This window comes from Caloenas nicobarica, chromosome 1 (genome assembly GCF_036013445.1).
Source record: "Caloenas nicobarica isolate bCalNic1 chromosome 1, bCalNic1.hap1, whole genome shotgun sequence".
In the NCBI taxonomy this organism is placed as follows: Eukaryota; Metazoa; Chordata; class Aves; order Columbiformes; family Columbidae; genus Caloenas; species Caloenas nicobarica.
The window spans coordinates 71,621,679-71,641,440 of NC_088245.1; the positions used below are offsets into that span (position 1 = coordinate 71,621,679).

The window sequence follows — 19,762 nt, forward strand, 5'->3', positions numbered from 1 at the left end:
TCTTCCATTGATTCTAAATTTTCAGAAACTTCCATACATATCTGTAAACTGGAAAATCCATTATTTTTATAATTTCTAATAAAGAAATCCAGTTTCATTGCAACAGAACCAGGGACTATTTCAAAGTCCCAAAAAAACTATTCCTCAATTTCATGTATGGAAAAATTGTTTTAGTGTACTAAGAACTCTTTGTATTTCTCCCCTTATTTTGAAGCCAGCTCTAGAGAAAGAGCCAGGTGTCTGAAGTAGTGATCAAATGAACATTTTTGTCCTGCTAGAGGGATTTAGAAGTTACCCATCCCGAACTGGAAGATGCGATTTCTCATCTGTTTGTCGCTACGTATCACCAGGGAAGGTGGTGACAAACTCCTCCGAGGCCATAATAAAAAATATTGACTCCTAATAAATCCACCATCTTGAATGTTTTCTTACTACTAGACTGAAACATAACAATAATCTGCCATTTTCATATCAAGAAAGGAAATTTTAAATGTTTACACTGGAAAAAAAATATCTCCAAGCACAAGGCTGTATTAAGACTGGAAGGAGAGTGTGCAGCATCTTGGACATAACTAAACCAGTTTTAAAATTACCAGCTCTGAGCCACACAAGCTTCAGCCTTTATGAGTCCACCTTGAGTCTTGTAGACCCCTTCAGTAGCTGACATCTGGGCCACTGCTGCTGGCACCACTACAGCTTTGTTCTGACATGCCTACATACATTGCAAATGCATCTCTAGCTGCTTTAGTGCCATAGCAAGCTGCTGGCAGAAGGAAGGGTCCACTCCTAAGTGCACCAGCTGGGCATGTCCTCCCTGTCCCCTGCAGCCAACGCAGCTGCCCACCCACCCACGCAGTGACCTGCCCCAGGCCACTCACCATGTCTCAAAAATAGCCATTCCAAACCAAACCAAACCAAACATTGTTTTCAGCCATTTTGGCCCTTCTCTCAGCTCACTGAAGGCCCAATGCACATCCCTTCATGCAGAAGAAAGGCAGTGCAAGTGTGCAACCATGCAGTGTCAGGGGGCTGGGTTACAGGCCCTTCTGCAGCAGCTTGCTCTTAAATCTGTTTAGCTGTATGGGACCACACCATTAGGTGTTTACTTCAGTGATGGATTCCAGAGAAAATCCAAATGTTAACAGAAAATACCTTAAATCCAGCTTCATAAAAGAATAATTTGTTTTTTTCATCTTTAAAGAAAATCTGACAGTGGCCAAAACATTATTTGACAAGGGGTATCATATTAGCCTCAGTGAAGTGAATGGGAGGTTAGCTATGGGCTTTAAAGGTTACACACTTTTAAGGATTTTTCTCTGTGTGTGCACATGACCCTAAACCTGGACTAGCAGTCAACATGTTCCCACATACTGAACATAGGAGTAAATTATGTTAGTCTCATGCATTATTGTTGCAAATGGTTTCTGTTCCTCACATATACAATGTGCTACCAAAAAAAAAAAAAAAAAAAGGCAACAGCCTGAAAAATGGGCCTTGAAAGCAGAATGGCTTCTATACTCACATGTATTTTAGGCATTAGACATACAGCCCGTGAGAAATCAAGATGGAAGTCTCAAAGCCAAAAGCCTTCGTCACATACAGGAGAATAAGAGAATTGAAAGCAGCGCGACACAATAAAATCTGTTCCCAGTGGCCGTCAACACGATGGGGAATGCAGGTCTGGTCATCTGTCCCTGACCTCTTGCCTCCTAACACAGTACGATGATGATGATCTTGGTAGGCGTAATAACCACAATTAATTTCACACATGCACACACGCAACTCCTTCTCAAATTTGACCATCTAAGCGTTTATCTGGATAACTGAACAGAAAGATATAGCTTGCAGGAGCAATGAGCCCCCAGCAGCCTTTCAGCTCACTCAGAGCATGGTCATTAGTCTTTTGGCACGTCCATGGAAAAAATACAGATAAAGAAATATTTTAAAAAATATCTATATGGGCCACTTCAGAAATGGCAGGTTAATCATTCCAAAGACTGCCTGCACATAATGGCACAGCATCTTCTCCTCATCTTTCAGTGCTGATACACTCCTAACTACACTATAAAGTACAAAACAAAAGTAATACTTGGAATAATCGTTAAAGCTAAACCAACAAATATATCCTACAAAGATAGGGAGAAAAAGGGAGAAGGTGGCACCGCTGCACAGTATTCTCCTCTCAGCTAAGACTATGAACATTGGATGCTGAACTTCTGACAGTCAGAAAAGGCTTTGTAAGAACATTTTTTTGGTCTCCTTGAACAAGACTATTCAATAAGGGTTAATCAGCTGAATTTTTTTTTTTAAATCATCTGATACATTTTCAAACCAGATTCATATTCTGAAGTAATCATTCAGAATGTTTCACATAGTGGTTCCTGCAAGGACTGAAAGCTGATTAAATGGACATAAACAAGTTCTGAGGACAAATACTATCTGTTGAGTAGGGTTGGAGGTGTTTACTGGGAGTCTGCAGGGAATTTCTCTAGATTCTCCCTTATTGAATAATTTCATTAATGATTTGGAAAAAAGGAGGAAAAATGTGTAAAAAGCATGCTAAACTGGGCCACAGATATTAGATTGGGAGCAATTATGAACATCATGGAATACACTGAAAGAGCACAAGGTACCCTAGAAATGTTTGAAATACATCCAAGAAATAAAAAAAAATATATATATATTCATCCCCGAATAAGCCAATCTGGAGGAAAATAAACCAATACACAGACATTTAATGGTTTAGTAGGTGCCTCAGGGAAAGCAGGAACTGCTTAAAAACAACCTTTGCAATTATTTTCTTTAATTTCATCTGAAACAAGGAATAAAACATAAAACCCCCGTGAGGGTCTGTGAAGTTGTGACAGACTGAGGATTCCAGCTAGGCGGAGGTTCCTGCCGGGAACTTGTGAATCTGTGCCTTAAGTGGCCTCAGTGGTTTCACTAACACTTCTGCAACGTCTCAACCAAAAAATAAAAAGTACTACAAGAGGTCTTAATCACCCACAAGTACTGAAAGCTGCCTGGGAAAGAAGCAAAAAATAAATGGCTTCTCGGCACTTGAAGAAAAAAATCCACAGGCTAAGAAGCTGGTGGATGATCCAGACTGCATCTATTTAAACAAGGACTTGTCTAATCAGGAACAACTTTATGAAGATAATCCTTGAGGCTGGTATTTGTATCTTAATTTAGGATCTTGACTAGATAGTGAATTTTGCTTGGCTGGTTTGTTTGGGTTTTTTTGTGGGTTTGGTTGGTTGGTTGGTTTTGTTGTTGTTGTTGTGGTGGGTTTTGTTTTTTACCTGAAAATAACAGTTTTGATTTTGAAATAAAACAGCTATTACAAACCTGTTGCACAGACCAAGGCTTTAAATAGTCAATTCTCAGCATATTGATATTCTGGAATAAATGTGTGGCAATTAATGATCCCTGGACTCTTCATGAACAGGACAGATTTGTCAGTCCAACAGCCCACCAGCACTGAGGGCAGGAGGCTGTGAGGCCCCAAACCTTGTCCTCTGCTTTCCTGGCTCTACAGGTTGCAAATCCTGCATTTCTCTTACTACCAAGGGGTTGTGATGACCATGGGCTCCACCAGGACGACATTCAACTTACAAAACTTTTAAGAAGTGAAGTAAAAAAAACAAGTAAAAACACACCAAAAAAAACCTGCTAGGACGATGAATTAAAATAGCTCAGGGAAGAGACTAGTAGGTACCCAAAGCTGGCTTCAGAAAGGAACTGACATCACCAATTTGGAAACAGGAGTGGGAAAATAAGCGAGGAAGACCTCTGTCTTTCACTGGATGGGAGTCCTTAGATCATGACAGCTGCTGGTGAAACCATGGACTTAAGCAGGTGGTGGGGGCTGCATTTTGAAAATTCTACATATTCCACATCACTCAAGGCAGAGATTGGAATCAAGTTCTATGGTGGGCTTTTATTTCCTAAACCACAGAAGGGGTTTTATATCATTTATACCATCTTAATCATAATAGGCAAAGCTCAATGCTGCTATTCAAATTTGTTAATAACCATAGAAAGTTTCAGTTAAAATAGTTAAGGGGGTTTTTTTCCTAAGTGGCAGGGACAGGGGATGCGGAACTCACCTATATTCCCTTAACAGTTATTTTAATATGGATAAACCGTATAGATCATACTTCCTCCAAATTTTGAGTCTGAGTCAGGCAGTGGGCATGGAAAACACCAGCCTGAATGAGCTGCTTTTACTAAAGGTATAAGCAATGAAAATCATGGGTTTAAAAGGCATTAAGTGATATTTACTGCAGGGATTGCTCACTGTGCTCCCTGTGATGCTTCTGAATACCAATGGATGCTGAACAGAGACATGTTTATGTGATTCTCAGTTCTCTTGCATACATCACTTTTAGCTGAATGAAGTCTTATACAGTTAGCTATTGCTTGTAGTCAGCTTTCTTTTTTTCAGTTATTTCTCTAGGTGAAGTTTCACACAATTTCATTATGTCTGAATGTCCCTAGAGCTTCTTCTCAGTAGGTTACTTGAGCCGAAATTTCATGATGTTATCTTATTGCATAAGCATAGGAAAGCTTTCTGGTATAGGTTGCTCTTTTCTGCCTATGCCTTCAAATACTCAGTAGTTTTTCGTTATTTCTAACTAATAAAATTTATCTCTCTCCTGGAGTTTCCTTATCGTTAAATGAAACAGAAAAGGGAACACTTTCTGTAGTAAGATCTTTGCACTGATGGCAACGGGAACGTGTTTCTACTATAGGGAAGCCAGTGCAAATGAGAAGAAACAGCTCTGGTCTGATAGTAATGATATTTTCGATAGGTAAATCCTGATCAAGCCCTCTGTAGGCTAGAAAAGATTTCCAAATCTGCCTAGGGAACTGCAACATCCAGACTGAGCCACATACACCTTTTAAGCAGCCTCTGCATTTCCAGAGGCCCAAACACGGAATGACTTGAATGACCAGCATTTCCCATGGATGCCGAGTCGCCTACAGTCAGCCGAATTCACACACATTACAAGGTGCAGGAGAGGACCACAGTGACTTATTTTCATTACTTCTTTTGGGAGGAACTACTTTGACTCTATTCCATTTTGGTTCATTATACCACATCCCTCATCGTGGTCTCTGAGCATTTTCCAATGAGACATAAACAAATCACTAACGAGTATGTCATGTGGCTGCCTCTCCTCTTTCATTTCCCAAAGGTAATGTTTTCTCTGTTTATCCTGCAGTTCAGTATGGCTTACTATACACATTACATGGAAGGCTTCATGAAACTTATCTATTTGTATGTAACAATTTATCCCACAATGCGCCTATAGAAGTCTCATCAGCCATCTGGTATTTTTATTTCTCCAGGCTGAGAAAGTAATCATGGCTAATCCTCCTGCGAACTATGGAAGTCAGGTTTCATTTCTCACTTTTCTGTACCAATAACTCTTTACAGTTTGAAGTAGGCCAAAGACCCTAAAAATCTGTGTATTCCCCAACTCTTATAGGACCTTAATGCTAGGTGGCTGACAGAGCAAATGTGGTTCCCGTCCAGAAGAACAAAATTCTCAAGGTATCTGGTCAAAGATCAGATATGCTGTAGGAGAATAATTTTTTGCTGAACCCTACAACTGATACATGTGTGTGTACTGAATTTCCACAGACCCAGTGGGAAATTGTGTTATGTTTTAACACATGAAGATTGAAGTGAACATATTTTCTAGGACGTAGATTGCTGGAACAGAAGATGATGTTTCACAAGTAATTCTTCAGCTAAGGTGCTACCTTAGGTGATCCTTGCTCCCTGGCATGATCTCCAGCCTTGTGCCATCCTAAATCCTTGTGGGACAAGCACAGCAACTTGCACAAGGGAACTGAACCACCCAGAATATAACTACTGTTTTGCTAAGTTATTTTTCAACCAGATCAGTTACACTGGATCAACACAGAGTAACAAACATCTGGTGAGGGTAGCTGTTGAAGTCAGCATAAGCAGTTATGCTGCTAAACATCTAACCAACTAATTGATGTTGAAAGGTTAATGATCAAAGTCTACAGGTTAATTATGTTTTGCGTGCTTGAAACATAATGAATACAAATCCTGATAATTACTTCAAGGCTAAAAATAAACCAGTCGTCTTCTTCCCAAAATACATTAGGATAAACTCTAATTTGAGTAACCTACTGATACATTTTAATAGAGAAAATAGAACATTTAGCAAGAAATATACATATAGTAAATATATGAGTGAACTAAAAAAACCTGAGTCCTACTTCAGAACATTATCACAACAGCACTGACATAAATGGGTGATTTGGGCCAGGCTATGTTTAGCATTTCTTTTTTTTTCTTTTTCCCCTCTTGTTTAAATATCAACATCCACATCATCACTCACCTAGTCTTGTAGGACCTTGTTCCCTTTGTTGAATTGAGTGCACCATCTCTACAAGTGTTTCAGTCTCTTGAGGCACATTCCATGAAATTTCTAGATTATTTTCCCTGGCATACTGGAGGACTGACACATGCATTGAAGTATTGCCTGAAGTAGAAAGCAGAAAATTAACATTTTAAGCAGTGTATACAAATTTTTTAAAATAAATCCAAAGGATACATTATGGTTGTGTTTTACATGAGCACAACTAGATAGCAAATTTCCATCAGAGTGTAAGAGATACATTTTCAATGAAAAGATCAAAACTGAACTATTACCAAGTGAAAAAAAAATATGCTAGTACTGCTGAAAAGAGTTGCTTTTCTGTCAGGAATCAGCATGAAGTATTTTACCTCAGACCAATTTGACCATGATTGGAGAACTTTATAGATCTCCAAATATTATTCTTTTTCCATTTTAAAATGGTTTAAAGATCACTTTTTTTAATGTGCACATTGCTTTGCAAGAGTGGTAGTTTGATGCCCCATTTGTCTGGTGGGCCAAGTTCACCAGAAGACTAAATTTCATGCAAATTTCTCTCTGTCATACATCACTTGAGTGACATGCATCAGGCTGCAGCGTGGAATACGGTGCACCCAGGGAACATGACATGCAAAGGGGACTGAAGAGAAACTCCAAGTTTTGCTATTTTCTGATGTCCTGCTTCTTTTGTACATTATATAAGTAGTGTGAATAAAACTATTAGCAGAGGGTTCATATAGATAGTTAATGAATATCAGACTTGAAGAATTGAACTGAGCAATACACTGTTCATAATGATCACCTGTATCTCTTTTCATGGTCTTAGAAGGACTTCTGTATACAGAAGATACTTATATATATATATAGCGTATTATTCTTTATAAATGCTTTGTAAAATATTTATGAATGGAGTTAATAATAATTGTGATTACATATACCCAAAAGTTGCAGCCCTGTATTGATCTGAATGTTGCCTACTCACTACACTTTACAGTTTTTCCAGTCTTCTTAAATATTTTAAAATCAAGGCCGTAGTGAGGAATCATTTCATAGCTACGTTACTATTGTCCTGTTGTTAATGATGTAACATTTGCTATTACAGGCTTTAAAGATAAGGAAAATAGCTAAGCTGAAAGAAATTGTCTGTTGTTTTATTGTTTAGTTTGTGTTTATTTTTCTTGGCTTGCTTCTCTATATCTTGCATGTATACAATTTTCAGAAACAAAGGATCTTCCACGTACAATCTCCAAAAAATCTATCATTCTAGACATACAGAAATGCTAAACTTTTCCTGTATGAGCTCTCTAATTAGTACAAGTGCTAGTAATCACCTCTTTTGGAAGCACAGTTATAATTCAAACTCAGTAGCAAAACACCAGCAGCAACAGCAGTTCCTCCGTGGAAATGTGTGAATGCTGAATTGAAAAAGTACAATTCTGATCAAAAATTCAGGTTTGTTAAAATAAGTGCTACTGGGAAAAATGCAGCACCCTGTGCAGCCTCTGCCATGTGGATGGATATTTTACAAGGACACACAATGTCCTGATTTACTATATGTGCCACATGGTCCCTTCACACATGGTCCCTCCATGTATATGCAGGATATGTGGCATTCTGCCAGGGTGGCTGCACTGATAATATCTGTGCTGAATGATGTAACTAGAGATGTACCTCCCATCAGTACATACTCTGCAAGCTCAGTGAGTTTAGCACTCCCAGAAAGTGTCTGTCATCCAACATGGGTAGGGAAATAAATCTTTAAAAGTCTGTTCCAGCACTCTAGGTTAGCCAAAAAGGGCTGGTGAGAACCAAACATGTGCATTCCAAAGACCGAAACCTTGCAGTAGGACCAAACCTGAACCAAAAATCCTCTGAATTTTCCATTCTTACTTGAACCAGAACTGAATTTTAATTATTATTTTCAAGTCTGTTGAACACAATCCAGAACTGAACCAAAACCGAGCATTTATTTTTGCTTTTCTGCCACAGAGTAACAGTTCAGCTAAATTTCCATCATGTGACAGGGATGTCTTTGCCTGCTTGGCACATACACTTCTTATGTCCTTTACAGTATAAATGGAAGTGCTCATCAGAGCTGCTGTCCTAGATATTCCTCGTCACACAGTCCCCTGGATTGGATGTTAAATCTTTATTCATCTGAGCCAGAACAGCTTTGTGTGGGAGGAAACTGAATTGTGTCTGAATCAAAAGCTCTGCTTCCCCCAATATAAACTTAATTTTTTTTTTTGAGGGATCAGACTGAGTCATTTAAAAAAAAAAAGATTAAAAAAACCCCTATACTGAGAAGCTATTTTGTCCTGTATAAGCAAAGAAAATACAAAATCTCTTTCTGTGTTTGAGGTAAAAGAGAGATACATACTAATCTCAACACTTTCAATAAATGCCCGCACAAAGTTTTTCATTTCCTCAAACTCTGATGCTCCAATACTGGAACTTCCATCCAGAAGAAACATGACATCCATTGGTTTGTTGCAGAACTCTGAGGAGGGGGGACAAAAAAAAAAAAAAAGTTATTTATACATAACCAGAAGAAGCATTTGCTAATCTGTCAGTAGGAGCAGAAAGGGCAGAGATGACACCCACATTTTTGGGAAAATGAAGCAAGATAATGATCAGTTGAAACAATGAGTTATGCTCCTTCAATGAAAACCTTGAGATTTATATATAGTGGGATACAAGGGTATTTCAAATCTTGCTTTTCTACTAATGCTATTTTACACTCAGAGGACTAAACCAAAACCAACAGTAAACAAAACAAAAAAAACACACAAACACACAAACCAATCAAACAACAAACAAAACCCCACCACATAAAACCAAAGCAAAGCAACAAACACAAAATCAAAAAAATACAAAATACAGCACCCCCACCACCACCACCCTGGGCTGGGAGGAGGGGGGAAGAAGTCTCTTCAGGAAAGAGGAAGTATATTTGAGGAAAGCAGAGAATAACTTTTTTTCTTTCTTCTGTTACTCTCCAACCTAGCTGAAATCTACTGTACTTTACTGACAAATGGAGCCAAGGATTTCTGAGCTTACAGAAGACAGGCTGCAGGTCTGTCCTAGGTACTGCTGGACTGGGGCAGCATCCTCACACTCCAGTGAAGATAAATCGTCCTTCCTTGGCATTTGGACAACAAGATACCAAAGGAGACATGGGAATCCTCTTCAAATTTCAGTGATGTGAGGGGGAAATGAAGGAGACAGGAGAGAGGAAAGAGGAAATGATACAGAAATTACATCCAACTTTACCTGGATTTTCTGTCCAAAGTTTACGAGAACAGCACGATTGCAGTACTAATTCAGGTGCTTCTTCAATAAGTCTGTTATAACTATGTAAGATTATTGGGTTATTAGGCTGACTGATCTTTTTGAGCTCTTGGATACTTGCATTGGGGGTTATGCCAATGGGAATAACATTTATGCTTCTGGGAGGTCGTGTGATTACATCAGTGGAAGGGTTGGATGACACCATATATACCAAGTGAGGAACATCTTGCCTGCCCCCATTCACTGGTGTAAATGTGTGTTTGGAAATATAATCAAGGGCGTTCCCAGTGTTGGTAGCCTTCCCTCCTTGGTAGGGTATGCTCCTCACCTTCTCAACAATACTTTCCTTTGACTGTATTTCTCTAAAAGAATACTCCAGAGTGACAGTTTCCGAATACTGCATGACCGTAACATGGATATCTTCCTGTCCTACATTCATTCCTATGATCACTCTCTCAAGGAACTTCTTGATTATATTGAAATTTTCTGCCCCTACATTGTCAGATCCTTCCACAATAAAAGCAATGTCCAACCTTTTTCGGGTGGGATTTTCTGAGAGGGGTTGTGTTGTTGTTAGATTCCAAGTGGGAAATAACACACTGGATATTGTTGGAGTGGATGTAGCTTGTAACAGAGAACTTTCCTCAGGTCCAAGATCACATAGATGATCAATAAGGAGATCCTTATTATCCATTAGCTCTAATACATTGTTCATTAGGAAGGCTCTATTATCTGGTGACTGCTTTTCAATGAACCTGATTTGCTCCACATTAACATATGGTCCAATCCCTACAGGCATTACTGCAATTTTTTTATTCTTCAAAGCTGTAAGGATGCTGCGGAGTTTTCCTGGAGACTTGCTGGCTATAAACAGCACTGCAATTCTGGCAGCATTGGTCCTTTCTGCTTTTCCAAAAACATGAAACACAGTGTATTTAAGGACTTCAGCAGCAGACGCTACTTCATCACCTGTGTATTTTATGTTTTGGACAATTTTTCTCATCTGAGACTGTGTTTTGATATCTTTAAGGCCAAGATAGATTGTGGGGCCAGCCCTATACACTAGAATTGACACTCGGATTTTCTTTTGGGAGATGTGGAGTTTCTTCATCATGCCAATTATGAATGTCTTCAGCTGTTCAAAGTCCTCTTCTGACAGTTTATTGGAGCCATCCATTAGGAAGGCCAAGTCCATCATCTTGCTGCATGCATATTCACTGGCTGGTAGTTCAATGTCTTCCTCTGGAGCAGGTGTTGTTGGCGTTGGGGTTTCCTCCACTGGTTCACAGGCTACGCAGGTTAAGTTCTTCCCTTCACACACACTACAAAAAAATCAACAAATGTAGCTGTAAAAAAAAAATCAGCACTTACAACAACGCATCACCCACATGTAATAAAAGAACTTCCATACAAAAATAAATATCTCAAAAATACAACAATACCAAAACATCATGCAAGTGATTTTTTTCCCCCTGCATTTCCCCACAACTTCCCACAAGGTATTTAACAGCTAGATCCTATATGTTCATGCATGGCTGTTTAGATCCAGGAAACATATGACAAGTTGTGATGTGACTGACAGAAAATCCTCCTTGTAACAGCCTTTGGCAAAATGTGTAAAATCTGTGTGTGGAAACTGTCTCAAAACCCACTGAGCCTGAGCAATACAGCTACCTTCAAGCCACTGGTGGACTAAACTGGCAGATCTGGCATGTTTCACAAGGAAGAAAAATGTGAGGCAAACTGGAGGCAGCTAATACTAAGTAAAATCACAGAGTGGGAAAGATGCTTTTAGTGCTGATATGACTTAGTGGACTTTGTGAGAAGGCTAGGTTTACATAGGTTTTGACCTCAGTGAAAACAACAGGCAACCTTTTTTCTGCCTCTAAAGTGCATTACTTTCCTTTTCTTTTTCCTGACTTCATTTTGTTTTGAATTTAGCTTATGCACATTTGTCCTTTTTTTTATGACTCCAGTGTTATCTTCCTCTTATTTACCATGTTCTCTGTTTCAGTCCTTTTTATCATATCAAATGATGTATTTCATCTACAGCTTTTTTTCTCTTTTTATTCCTAGTTGTCTTCCCTCAACATTTTCTTTCACCTCAATTAGTACATTTTTCAATCCCCTTTTCCATGTCAGGTCCCATTTTTCTTTTCCCCCATCTCTGCCTTTTCCACTATTCATCTTTCTGTGCTCCCAGGAGATTTTTCACCTCTGTCACCCTTCACCTTTTAGGAACTTGTTTATAGTTCATCTCTTTCTATCTTTAGCAAGGCTTTAACACTTCTTCCCTAATTCTTGGTTGTATGATTCACTTCACTTATCAGACCAAACAACATAACTGTACTTATGCATAGGGTGGTACAGACTCAGCCAATATACTTTTCTTGTCTTACTGGACAGTCTAGGAAAGAGAAAAGGAAAAGTTTATGAAAGAGGAAGGACTAAAAAATGCTTGTTTTCACTACCAAGAAAATCCTCGATGTGCAAACTAAACAAGCCAATACTGGAAGAAGGTGCTGTTTTCCAGGACAATACTTTGCTTTACATGTGGCATCTCAGTTTAAGTTCTCCCAGTGCTATGTTCTTTTCAAGCTGGTTTTAGTGTCTTCTTAATTGAGGGATGCACAGCTACTTTTGGCATTAACATATAGCAACAGAAGATTTATTATTTTAATCCTAATATGAACGAGTCTCTTCTAGTTTCCAATTTCCTTTGGATATTTGCTATAAAATTCATTTTTGTGCAATAATTTCTATTGTTTGTACAGATGGTGTAGTCATCTAAATTAGGTGACAGCTATGCAAAAGGATGTTTCCCTAGTGAGGTAAGTTTTCCTAATGTACTGAAATCTTTTGTGAGCAGTGGCCAGTGTATCAACATTTAAGATAAATTATTATTAAGGATTTGAAAAATTGGAGAACAGAGACTCATTTATGAAGGCTCTTTTTTTGACCTTTTGGTGGAATTCAAGGTTCTTCGTGTATACTGTTAAAAAAAAAAAAAAAAAAAAATTAATCGATCAGCCTAACAGTCTCATGCCCTGGTTTTATGGCACAGATGTACGCTAGCCTCGGCAAGAGGCCAGGAATTCAAAATTCTTACCCATTTAGAGCTTCTGTGAGGTTCGGAGTATTTGGAGCTAACATGTTAGTCTGGGCTAATATCTCCTGCAGTTTTACAACTCCGTTTCTAATAAATATGGCCAAATTCAAGATAGAAAACTCCCCTATATTCACAGCGTTATGAGTGACAAGTGAAAGTATCCATCAAAGGTCTAGACATCCAGAGAATGCCAGACTATCAGATACTACGAGCTTTGGCATAATATGCCACTGGGCAGCACACAAAATGAAAATCAGGCTCTGTTACATTGTAACTGAAGACCCCAATCCTGCATGATGCACGGCACTGTGCACCCTGCCGTTAATTTTGTCATATTTGAAAACACGTGCAGGCAGGATCAGGCCACAGGATATCATCTTAAAATCTTGGGGAAATTGGTTTTCCAGTAATAATACACACTTGCAACTGGTAATAATCTCAGTGAGTTCTAGACTGAGTGCACATTCAGATTTTTCACTGTATGTAGGATTTTTTTAGTACTGGCAGGAGGAAGGTCTGATGGCTTTATTGATGTTGAATCACACCTTACACAAAAAGAAGTGGAACATCTGAAGCCAGTGGGGCCACCTACACATGGGAAAAGGACTTTTTTGAAATAAATTTATGAATTTCACTAGCTTAAATTCAACTGACAACCTATAATCCCAACCATCACTAAAAAAATTTCAGTTTCATATTGTATGCAAAGGGATATTGACAGAAAAGTGTTTCTTATTGATGTGGATGTTCTTAATCTCTCTCTTTTTATCCTACTCAAGAGGCATGCAATTTCACTACGTAAACCCATCATACCAAGATTGACAGTGCTGTGGATCATCTCTGTTCAAAATTATTTGCTTTCCATGCGGGATCTTGACATCTCCAACTGCACACACGGGACAGTCTTCTGGACTGACACAATCCAGCGACAGTTCATCAAGTATTTTCCCTGTTTCAAAATAGCACAGTAGTATAAAGATGCCCATTTTCATGAATTGAAAAACTAATCATAACATTTACCTTGCTACAAAAAACCAAACCAAAAAAACCCAAAACCCAACAAACAAACAAAAAGAGCACACACACACCAAAAAAAAAAAAAAAAAAAAAAAAAAAAAAAAAAAAAAACAAAAAAAACCCCCACCAAACCAAACCAACCATGACAAGGCTTCTTTCTGAGTTGGGCTCAAAAGTTCTGAATACTCTGCCTGTGTTATCATCACTGCCTGTTTGACACAGAGAAGCATTTCCTTATTTCATAACCACTTCTATTTAGATATTGGAAGTACTTGACCCAATGTATAACCTGCAACAGTCACTACCATACAGAAGGTGAATATATCTTTAGAATAATGCATTGAAGATGAGAGGATAAAATGGCTTTTTCCTTTTTACATGGATATTATTTATTTTGCCCAGTATCCCCTATCTCACCCTGATCAGAGATACCAGGGCCTAGAATACCTCTTTTGGGTCCTAAAATACCTGCTTTCTTTGCCTTCACACCTTATATTTGTTCATCTGAATTTTCCCTCTCCTTTTGAATCTTGCTTATCTTTCACTCTTTCCCTTTCTGTCTGTCTTTCCTCTTCCCACCCCATATTTCTTGTTTGGTTGGTTGGTTTTTTTTTCCTTTCCCCTTTCTACAAGACAGTTGCCAGGAAGAGTTAAGCTGAAAGCTCCGGCTCACAGAAGGATGCCTCCTGGGCCTTGGAGGTAGTAAGCAGGTCAAGGCAATAGGTTTCCCCCACTGCAGTAGCTACTCTGAAGGAGGGCATTTTATGAATACCCAGCACAAATTTTTACCCTCCTTTAACCATACAGTCAACAACCTCTGTTGCTACACAGCCCCTCATGCTCCTGTCTTCCTTTCTGATCACCCCATTCCCATCCTCTCTTGTTCTTGCGGGCAGTGTGTCATTCTCTAATTCTAGGCACCACTTCATGCCCTCCACATACTGTGCTCTTTTCACAAACCAGGATGCCTAATCAGTTTCCTCCTTATGCAGTAAGAAATGGTAGTGAAAACACATCAGTAAGTCTGTTAAGGAATTAACTGTTACTTCTAAGTCTTCTGGAATACCCAGCCTTACCAATCTGTAAATATTTCTGGATTATAAGGCTTCTTTTCAAGTAATAAGAACACTTGGGGGAGGAAAAGAAGACTCTACAGCAATACCTACAAGTACCAGGAGCAGAGCAGAAAAAGGTAAGTAACTGCTTAAAGTAAAAGATGTAATTACCTGCAGGACAGTGTACATGGCATCCTTCCACACACTGCAGAGGGCACTCCAGAGGCTGTGGGTGCTGGCATGTTATAGGACAAGCAGGTCCACAGCTATTATATCGCCATTCACATTGATAATCTAATTGTTGCTTATTCAGGTCCTCACAGCTTTGTGCTACAGAGTGAAAGAATTGGACAAAAAAAAACCCAAAACAAACCAGAGGGTATTCACCATGCCTCTCAGAACTATAACACCAAAATTGGTACAAAGTTGACCACATATACATAGAAAAAGAAAGATTTCCACCTTTAAATAAAAATATATTTATTTTACTACATTCTGGGCAGGCCACTTCTTCACATTTAATATTTTTCACATAACAAAGTACTTGTTCTAGATCAGAGATATTTGGTTTTGGTAAAAAAAATTGCAAAAACTTATCTTTAAATTTTAATTTAAAAAGATAAAATATACAGAAACCATTTTTTTTTCTCTATGTTTTTTTGTACCACAAACTATTATATCCCCTTATTGATATGTTTTTTCCAGGTATGGCTCTGAATATAAAATAGAAAGGAAATGTCACCACAAACTGCTAGCCCAGCCCCATTAGAGTGAACTTCTCCAGACATCGGGGGAACAGAGCTGGATAAGAACAATCTATCCAAGCCAACAACTTACTGATTAAAAGCTTGAACGTTTTCACCCAATTCTTCATCATCTGCCCTGTACTTACGGCACAGAGTTGGTGATCTCCAGTGAACAGCAACACCTTTTTGTGCACAGACATGTGCATAGGCTGCTATAGCATCACAGAAGCAAGCACAGTCCCCAATAGATTCACAAGCACAAGTGTCATACATGCAAATATCTATGTAGGGCTCAGGATTCACCTGTAAAAGAGAAATACAGGGTACAATACACTCAATGATTCCCCTTTGCCTCCTTCTTCTAGACACATTTAACTTTCAGATGGTTTGTCTGCTCCATTCACCAGGAGCTGAGGTGCCACATAAATCAGTGCAGACCTTTCTGCTGATGTCAGCAAGGACTCAAATCAGGACACATTCTTGAAGTTGTTATAGACACTGAAGTTTATTGTCTCTTAATAGTCACCATATGAAGTAACTTTATACCTTTTGGGGCCCTGTCCACATACCCTCTTGTGCAGCAGCTTGGGTAGAATGTAGTCTGAATGGCATTACACTGGCTCAGCTCCCCCTCTCCTCGAATCTCAACCCTTGTGCTTGACTCCCTGTGCCTGTCTCTGGGCTTTAGAGTAAAATTTCCCTCAAGCAGAAACTATTGTATAACTTTCTACTAGGTTCTATCCTGCGTTTTCCCATGAAGCATCAGCTACAGGACAGCGTCAGAGATGAGAACACCAATTAGTCAGTCTAGTCCAAGTCCTGCGTGCTGTCAGCACAACCACACTTTCCTCCTCAGCTGTAATCAGTGTCAGCACATATCATGTAGAACTGAAGAATGTGAAACACATGGCACAATACTCACAAGATTTTTGCATTCTTCAAAGAGATCCCCAGACAAAATGCTGCAAGACGTTTCTACCATCACCTGCTTCACTACGTTTCCATTACACAGTGGAGACATCAAGGTCTGTTCCCGGCTGGGCTTAATATTGGAAGAGACAAGCACACATTGCATTAGCCTTGCCTTCAGGACCTCCGAACTCTTCGAATTGAAGTAAGAGACTTACTAGCACCAGACATTTTTCATGACAAATGAAACTGTTTCTTTGAGTAAAGTTTCAATCTGTTGTATGACAGGCACAGATCCTGCCACAACAGAATGCACAGTAGAGCAGGTCACGTCTTACGGTTCTTTCAGCTCTTACTTGTAGGCTGCAGTTTTGACATAGGTGTTTTGATGACAAGAAGTCCCACTCTGCACCAAACCCACCCTGAAAAATGATCATTCACAGCTCTACAGAAGGCTCACAAGACTCACAAATATGACCAGCCTTCAGCAGGCAATACCCAAAGTCACTGCTGAATAAGAATGGCTCACTAGTCCCCACATCTCCCGTTTAATTTATCTAAGAACAAGAAGCATGAATACTGACATGGCATTTATCACGGAGGCAGTCTGCAGGTTCTGTCCTGTGCCTATTACACTGGAACAAGAAGCTGCTCCTTCTCAGTCTTACCCTGAGGTCTCACTCCTCATTATTGCAACTTCTTCTGTGTATCTATCGAGTCATACCAAAAAACTCTTATTCAGCAAGATAATACTGTGGCTATGCCACATTTGCACATAATTAGTGAATTAACTGAAAAGATTTCATGTGATAAAAAAAAAATCCATTGTTTTATTTTCTGATAATTTAAATCTTTTAAAGAATGATCTAAAAGAGGCTTTTTTTCCCCCTCTCTGAAAATGCAGACAAATTTTCAAGATTAAGTTTTCAGCCTTAAACGCATCATTTGAATGAAATACTTCATTTCACAAACATCGAAACAGATTGTCTTGCAAGTTGCTTCCTCTCACTTTTTAGTTCGGAAATATTTTTGACCATAATTGTTTGTCAGCTTAAGACAAGTCGATTCAATTTCATTATTTCAAAACTCTGTATTCGGAAAAGAGGAAGTATACTCTCATATGTAGCGTAATTAGTACCCCCATGAAATCACCTAGTCTTTGGCACCAGGATATAGATAATACTTTCAAATAGCAGGAGTCCTCCTCAAAATTCAGAAGCAGTGATAGATGGCATTAAGATCTTACATCCTCTCCTGTATCTTGCTTTTTTCTGTTCAAGCCTCTCCAATCTGAAAATAACAACTGAATCTTCTTTAAAAGAAGATCAAGAAGCATATAGAAAGAAATTAACCTTCATTTGTTCATAAATGAACAGACTAAGATTTGGGAGATAGAGCTTTGTATAGGGAAATATGAAATTTTTATCTGAACTCCCCCTGTCTGAAAATTACAGCTGGTTTTTTTAGATTAAGCTCTAAAATGAGATTTGCAGTTATACCTGGATTTCAAGCATCTGGGCTGGCAAAATCTGTGAACAGCCTCTACCATACAGATTGGCTATTTTGATACTTATCTGAAGCCAGGTAGTGCAGAGGCCTTAAATAAGTTAATTGATCTTTTATCAGATTTCTAGAAATAATATTATTTGGCAAAAACATGGAGGAAGGAGCTTATTTCTAGTATTTTTATTCTTTCAAACTTCTTCGCCCACTCAAGTGATACTGTAAGCCATATTAATTAGTTTTCACACTTCATTCACAATCACCTTTTCAACATCAGCACAGTATGGATTAACTTTCCAAGAATTCCCAAAGTCAACTGGATCTACTTCAAGATGTTCATTGCTGCTGGTCAAATCATTGTTTTGGATTCCATCAAAATTTCCACACAGACCACACACTTGATCCTTGGAGGGAAAGAAACACAAAATACATAAATCTTACATCTGTAGACTGGCTTAGGGTTTAGTTAAGAAGTCTTTAATGGCACAAGGCTTGAAAACGGAATTATTCCTGTCGTTGCCAAGTTCACTAAAATAGACATAGTGTCTCACAGAGAAAGTTTAGCTCCTATTTCCATTCTGCATTGCTGAAAGTAGGGCCAGTCTGTATCCAAGGACTTCAGGAAGCAAGACGACAACTCTGATCAGTGGTGCCTGTTGGCTCTATTTAGAGTATGTCCCCACAATTCCATTTTAATTTTGGAGATGACAGTCCTATCACCATCACTAGTAAATCTGGCTCTTAATACTGCTCTTCTTGAACACAGAAGAAATCACTCAACTTGTAATTATTCTAGGGTACCACAGCATCCATCCTTTCTGTCATAACTCATTTCCAATGACCCAGAATTTACCCCTTACAGTTAAACTACCAGGAAAGTAAGCAAACCTTATGGTATTACAAAAAAAATCCCTTAACTTTCAAGCAAGTGCCTCCATGGAAATCTATCAACATGTCTGCTTTTAAAAAAAAAGGCTCTTCATCAGAAACAGGTTAAGTGCATTCTTTAGTGAGAATAAGTAGGGAAACAAAAAAACACTTACTTTGAAATTGCCTTTTAAGATAACTGAGACTCCCATGGCCAGATCCCAGGTCACACTGATGCTTTTCCCCAGTAAAATGATGTAATAACGTCCAGACTTCATGACTTCTAAATCATTTTCATCTTTAGGAGGTACCTTGATGTTTACCTGAACAAGAAAAGCACATCGTCCTATCTACCATGTCTCTAATTCCTATTTCACATAGGTCACTTTCCCAGTAGGACACGCGCTCATAGGTTTACAGCTATTTTCAAACATGCTGTTCTCCAGAGAATAAATAATTCCCATACGCTATCCAGATGCTCTGGAGCACTTGCAAAACTGTAAGCAAGGTATGGGTAAGGGACTCATTACAGGCTTGTCTCTACACTGAAAAGCTGCTGTGGATAAATTATTGCCTTAGAAACAACACTTCTGAACAGCAGATTGGGATACAAGTACAGTATTTCAATCTCATCACGTTTCTGTAATTTTGAATGAGGCAATGTCCCTTGTGCTTCCGGCATATAACATACACTCACCACAAATGCTTACACACAAAGCAATTTTTGCTAAACAGAAGCAGAGCTGATAAATGGGACAGAGTATACCCAGTTAATGATCAGTTTAGTATTTGGTCAATGGTTCACAGAATAATTGTGTTTTGTTTTTATTTCATCTTTTTTAATTAAACTAACAATTCTGTGCT

The 19,762-nt window shown here is 38.7% G+C and overlaps 1 protein-coding gene across 1 annotated transcript in view; it reads right to left on the reverse strand.

The window, feature by feature from the left end:
• VWF (von Willebrand factor) overlaps positions 1-19,762 on the reverse strand; it is a 145,114-nt gene that overhangs the window by 61,192 nt on the left and 64,160 nt on the right. The window contains exons 22-30 of the mRNA XM_065656516.1: positions 19,075-19,221; positions 18,295-18,435; positions 16,542-16,661; positions 15,766-15,922; positions 15,045-15,203; positions 13,615-13,750; positions 9,675-11,014; positions 8,782-8,901; positions 6,384-6,527 (exon numbers count right to left, since the gene is read on the reverse strand). Of these exons, the coding sequence (XP_065512588.1) occupies positions 6,384-6,527; positions 8,782-8,901; positions 9,675-11,014; positions 13,615-13,750; positions 15,045-15,203; positions 15,766-15,922; positions 16,542-16,661; positions 18,295-18,435; positions 19,075-19,221 (2,464 nt within the window). The remainder of the gene's footprint in view (positions 1-6,383; positions 6,528-8,781; positions 8,902-9,674; positions 11,015-13,614; positions 13,751-15,044; positions 15,204-15,765; positions 15,923-16,541; positions 16,662-18,294; positions 18,436-19,074; positions 19,222-19,762) is intronic.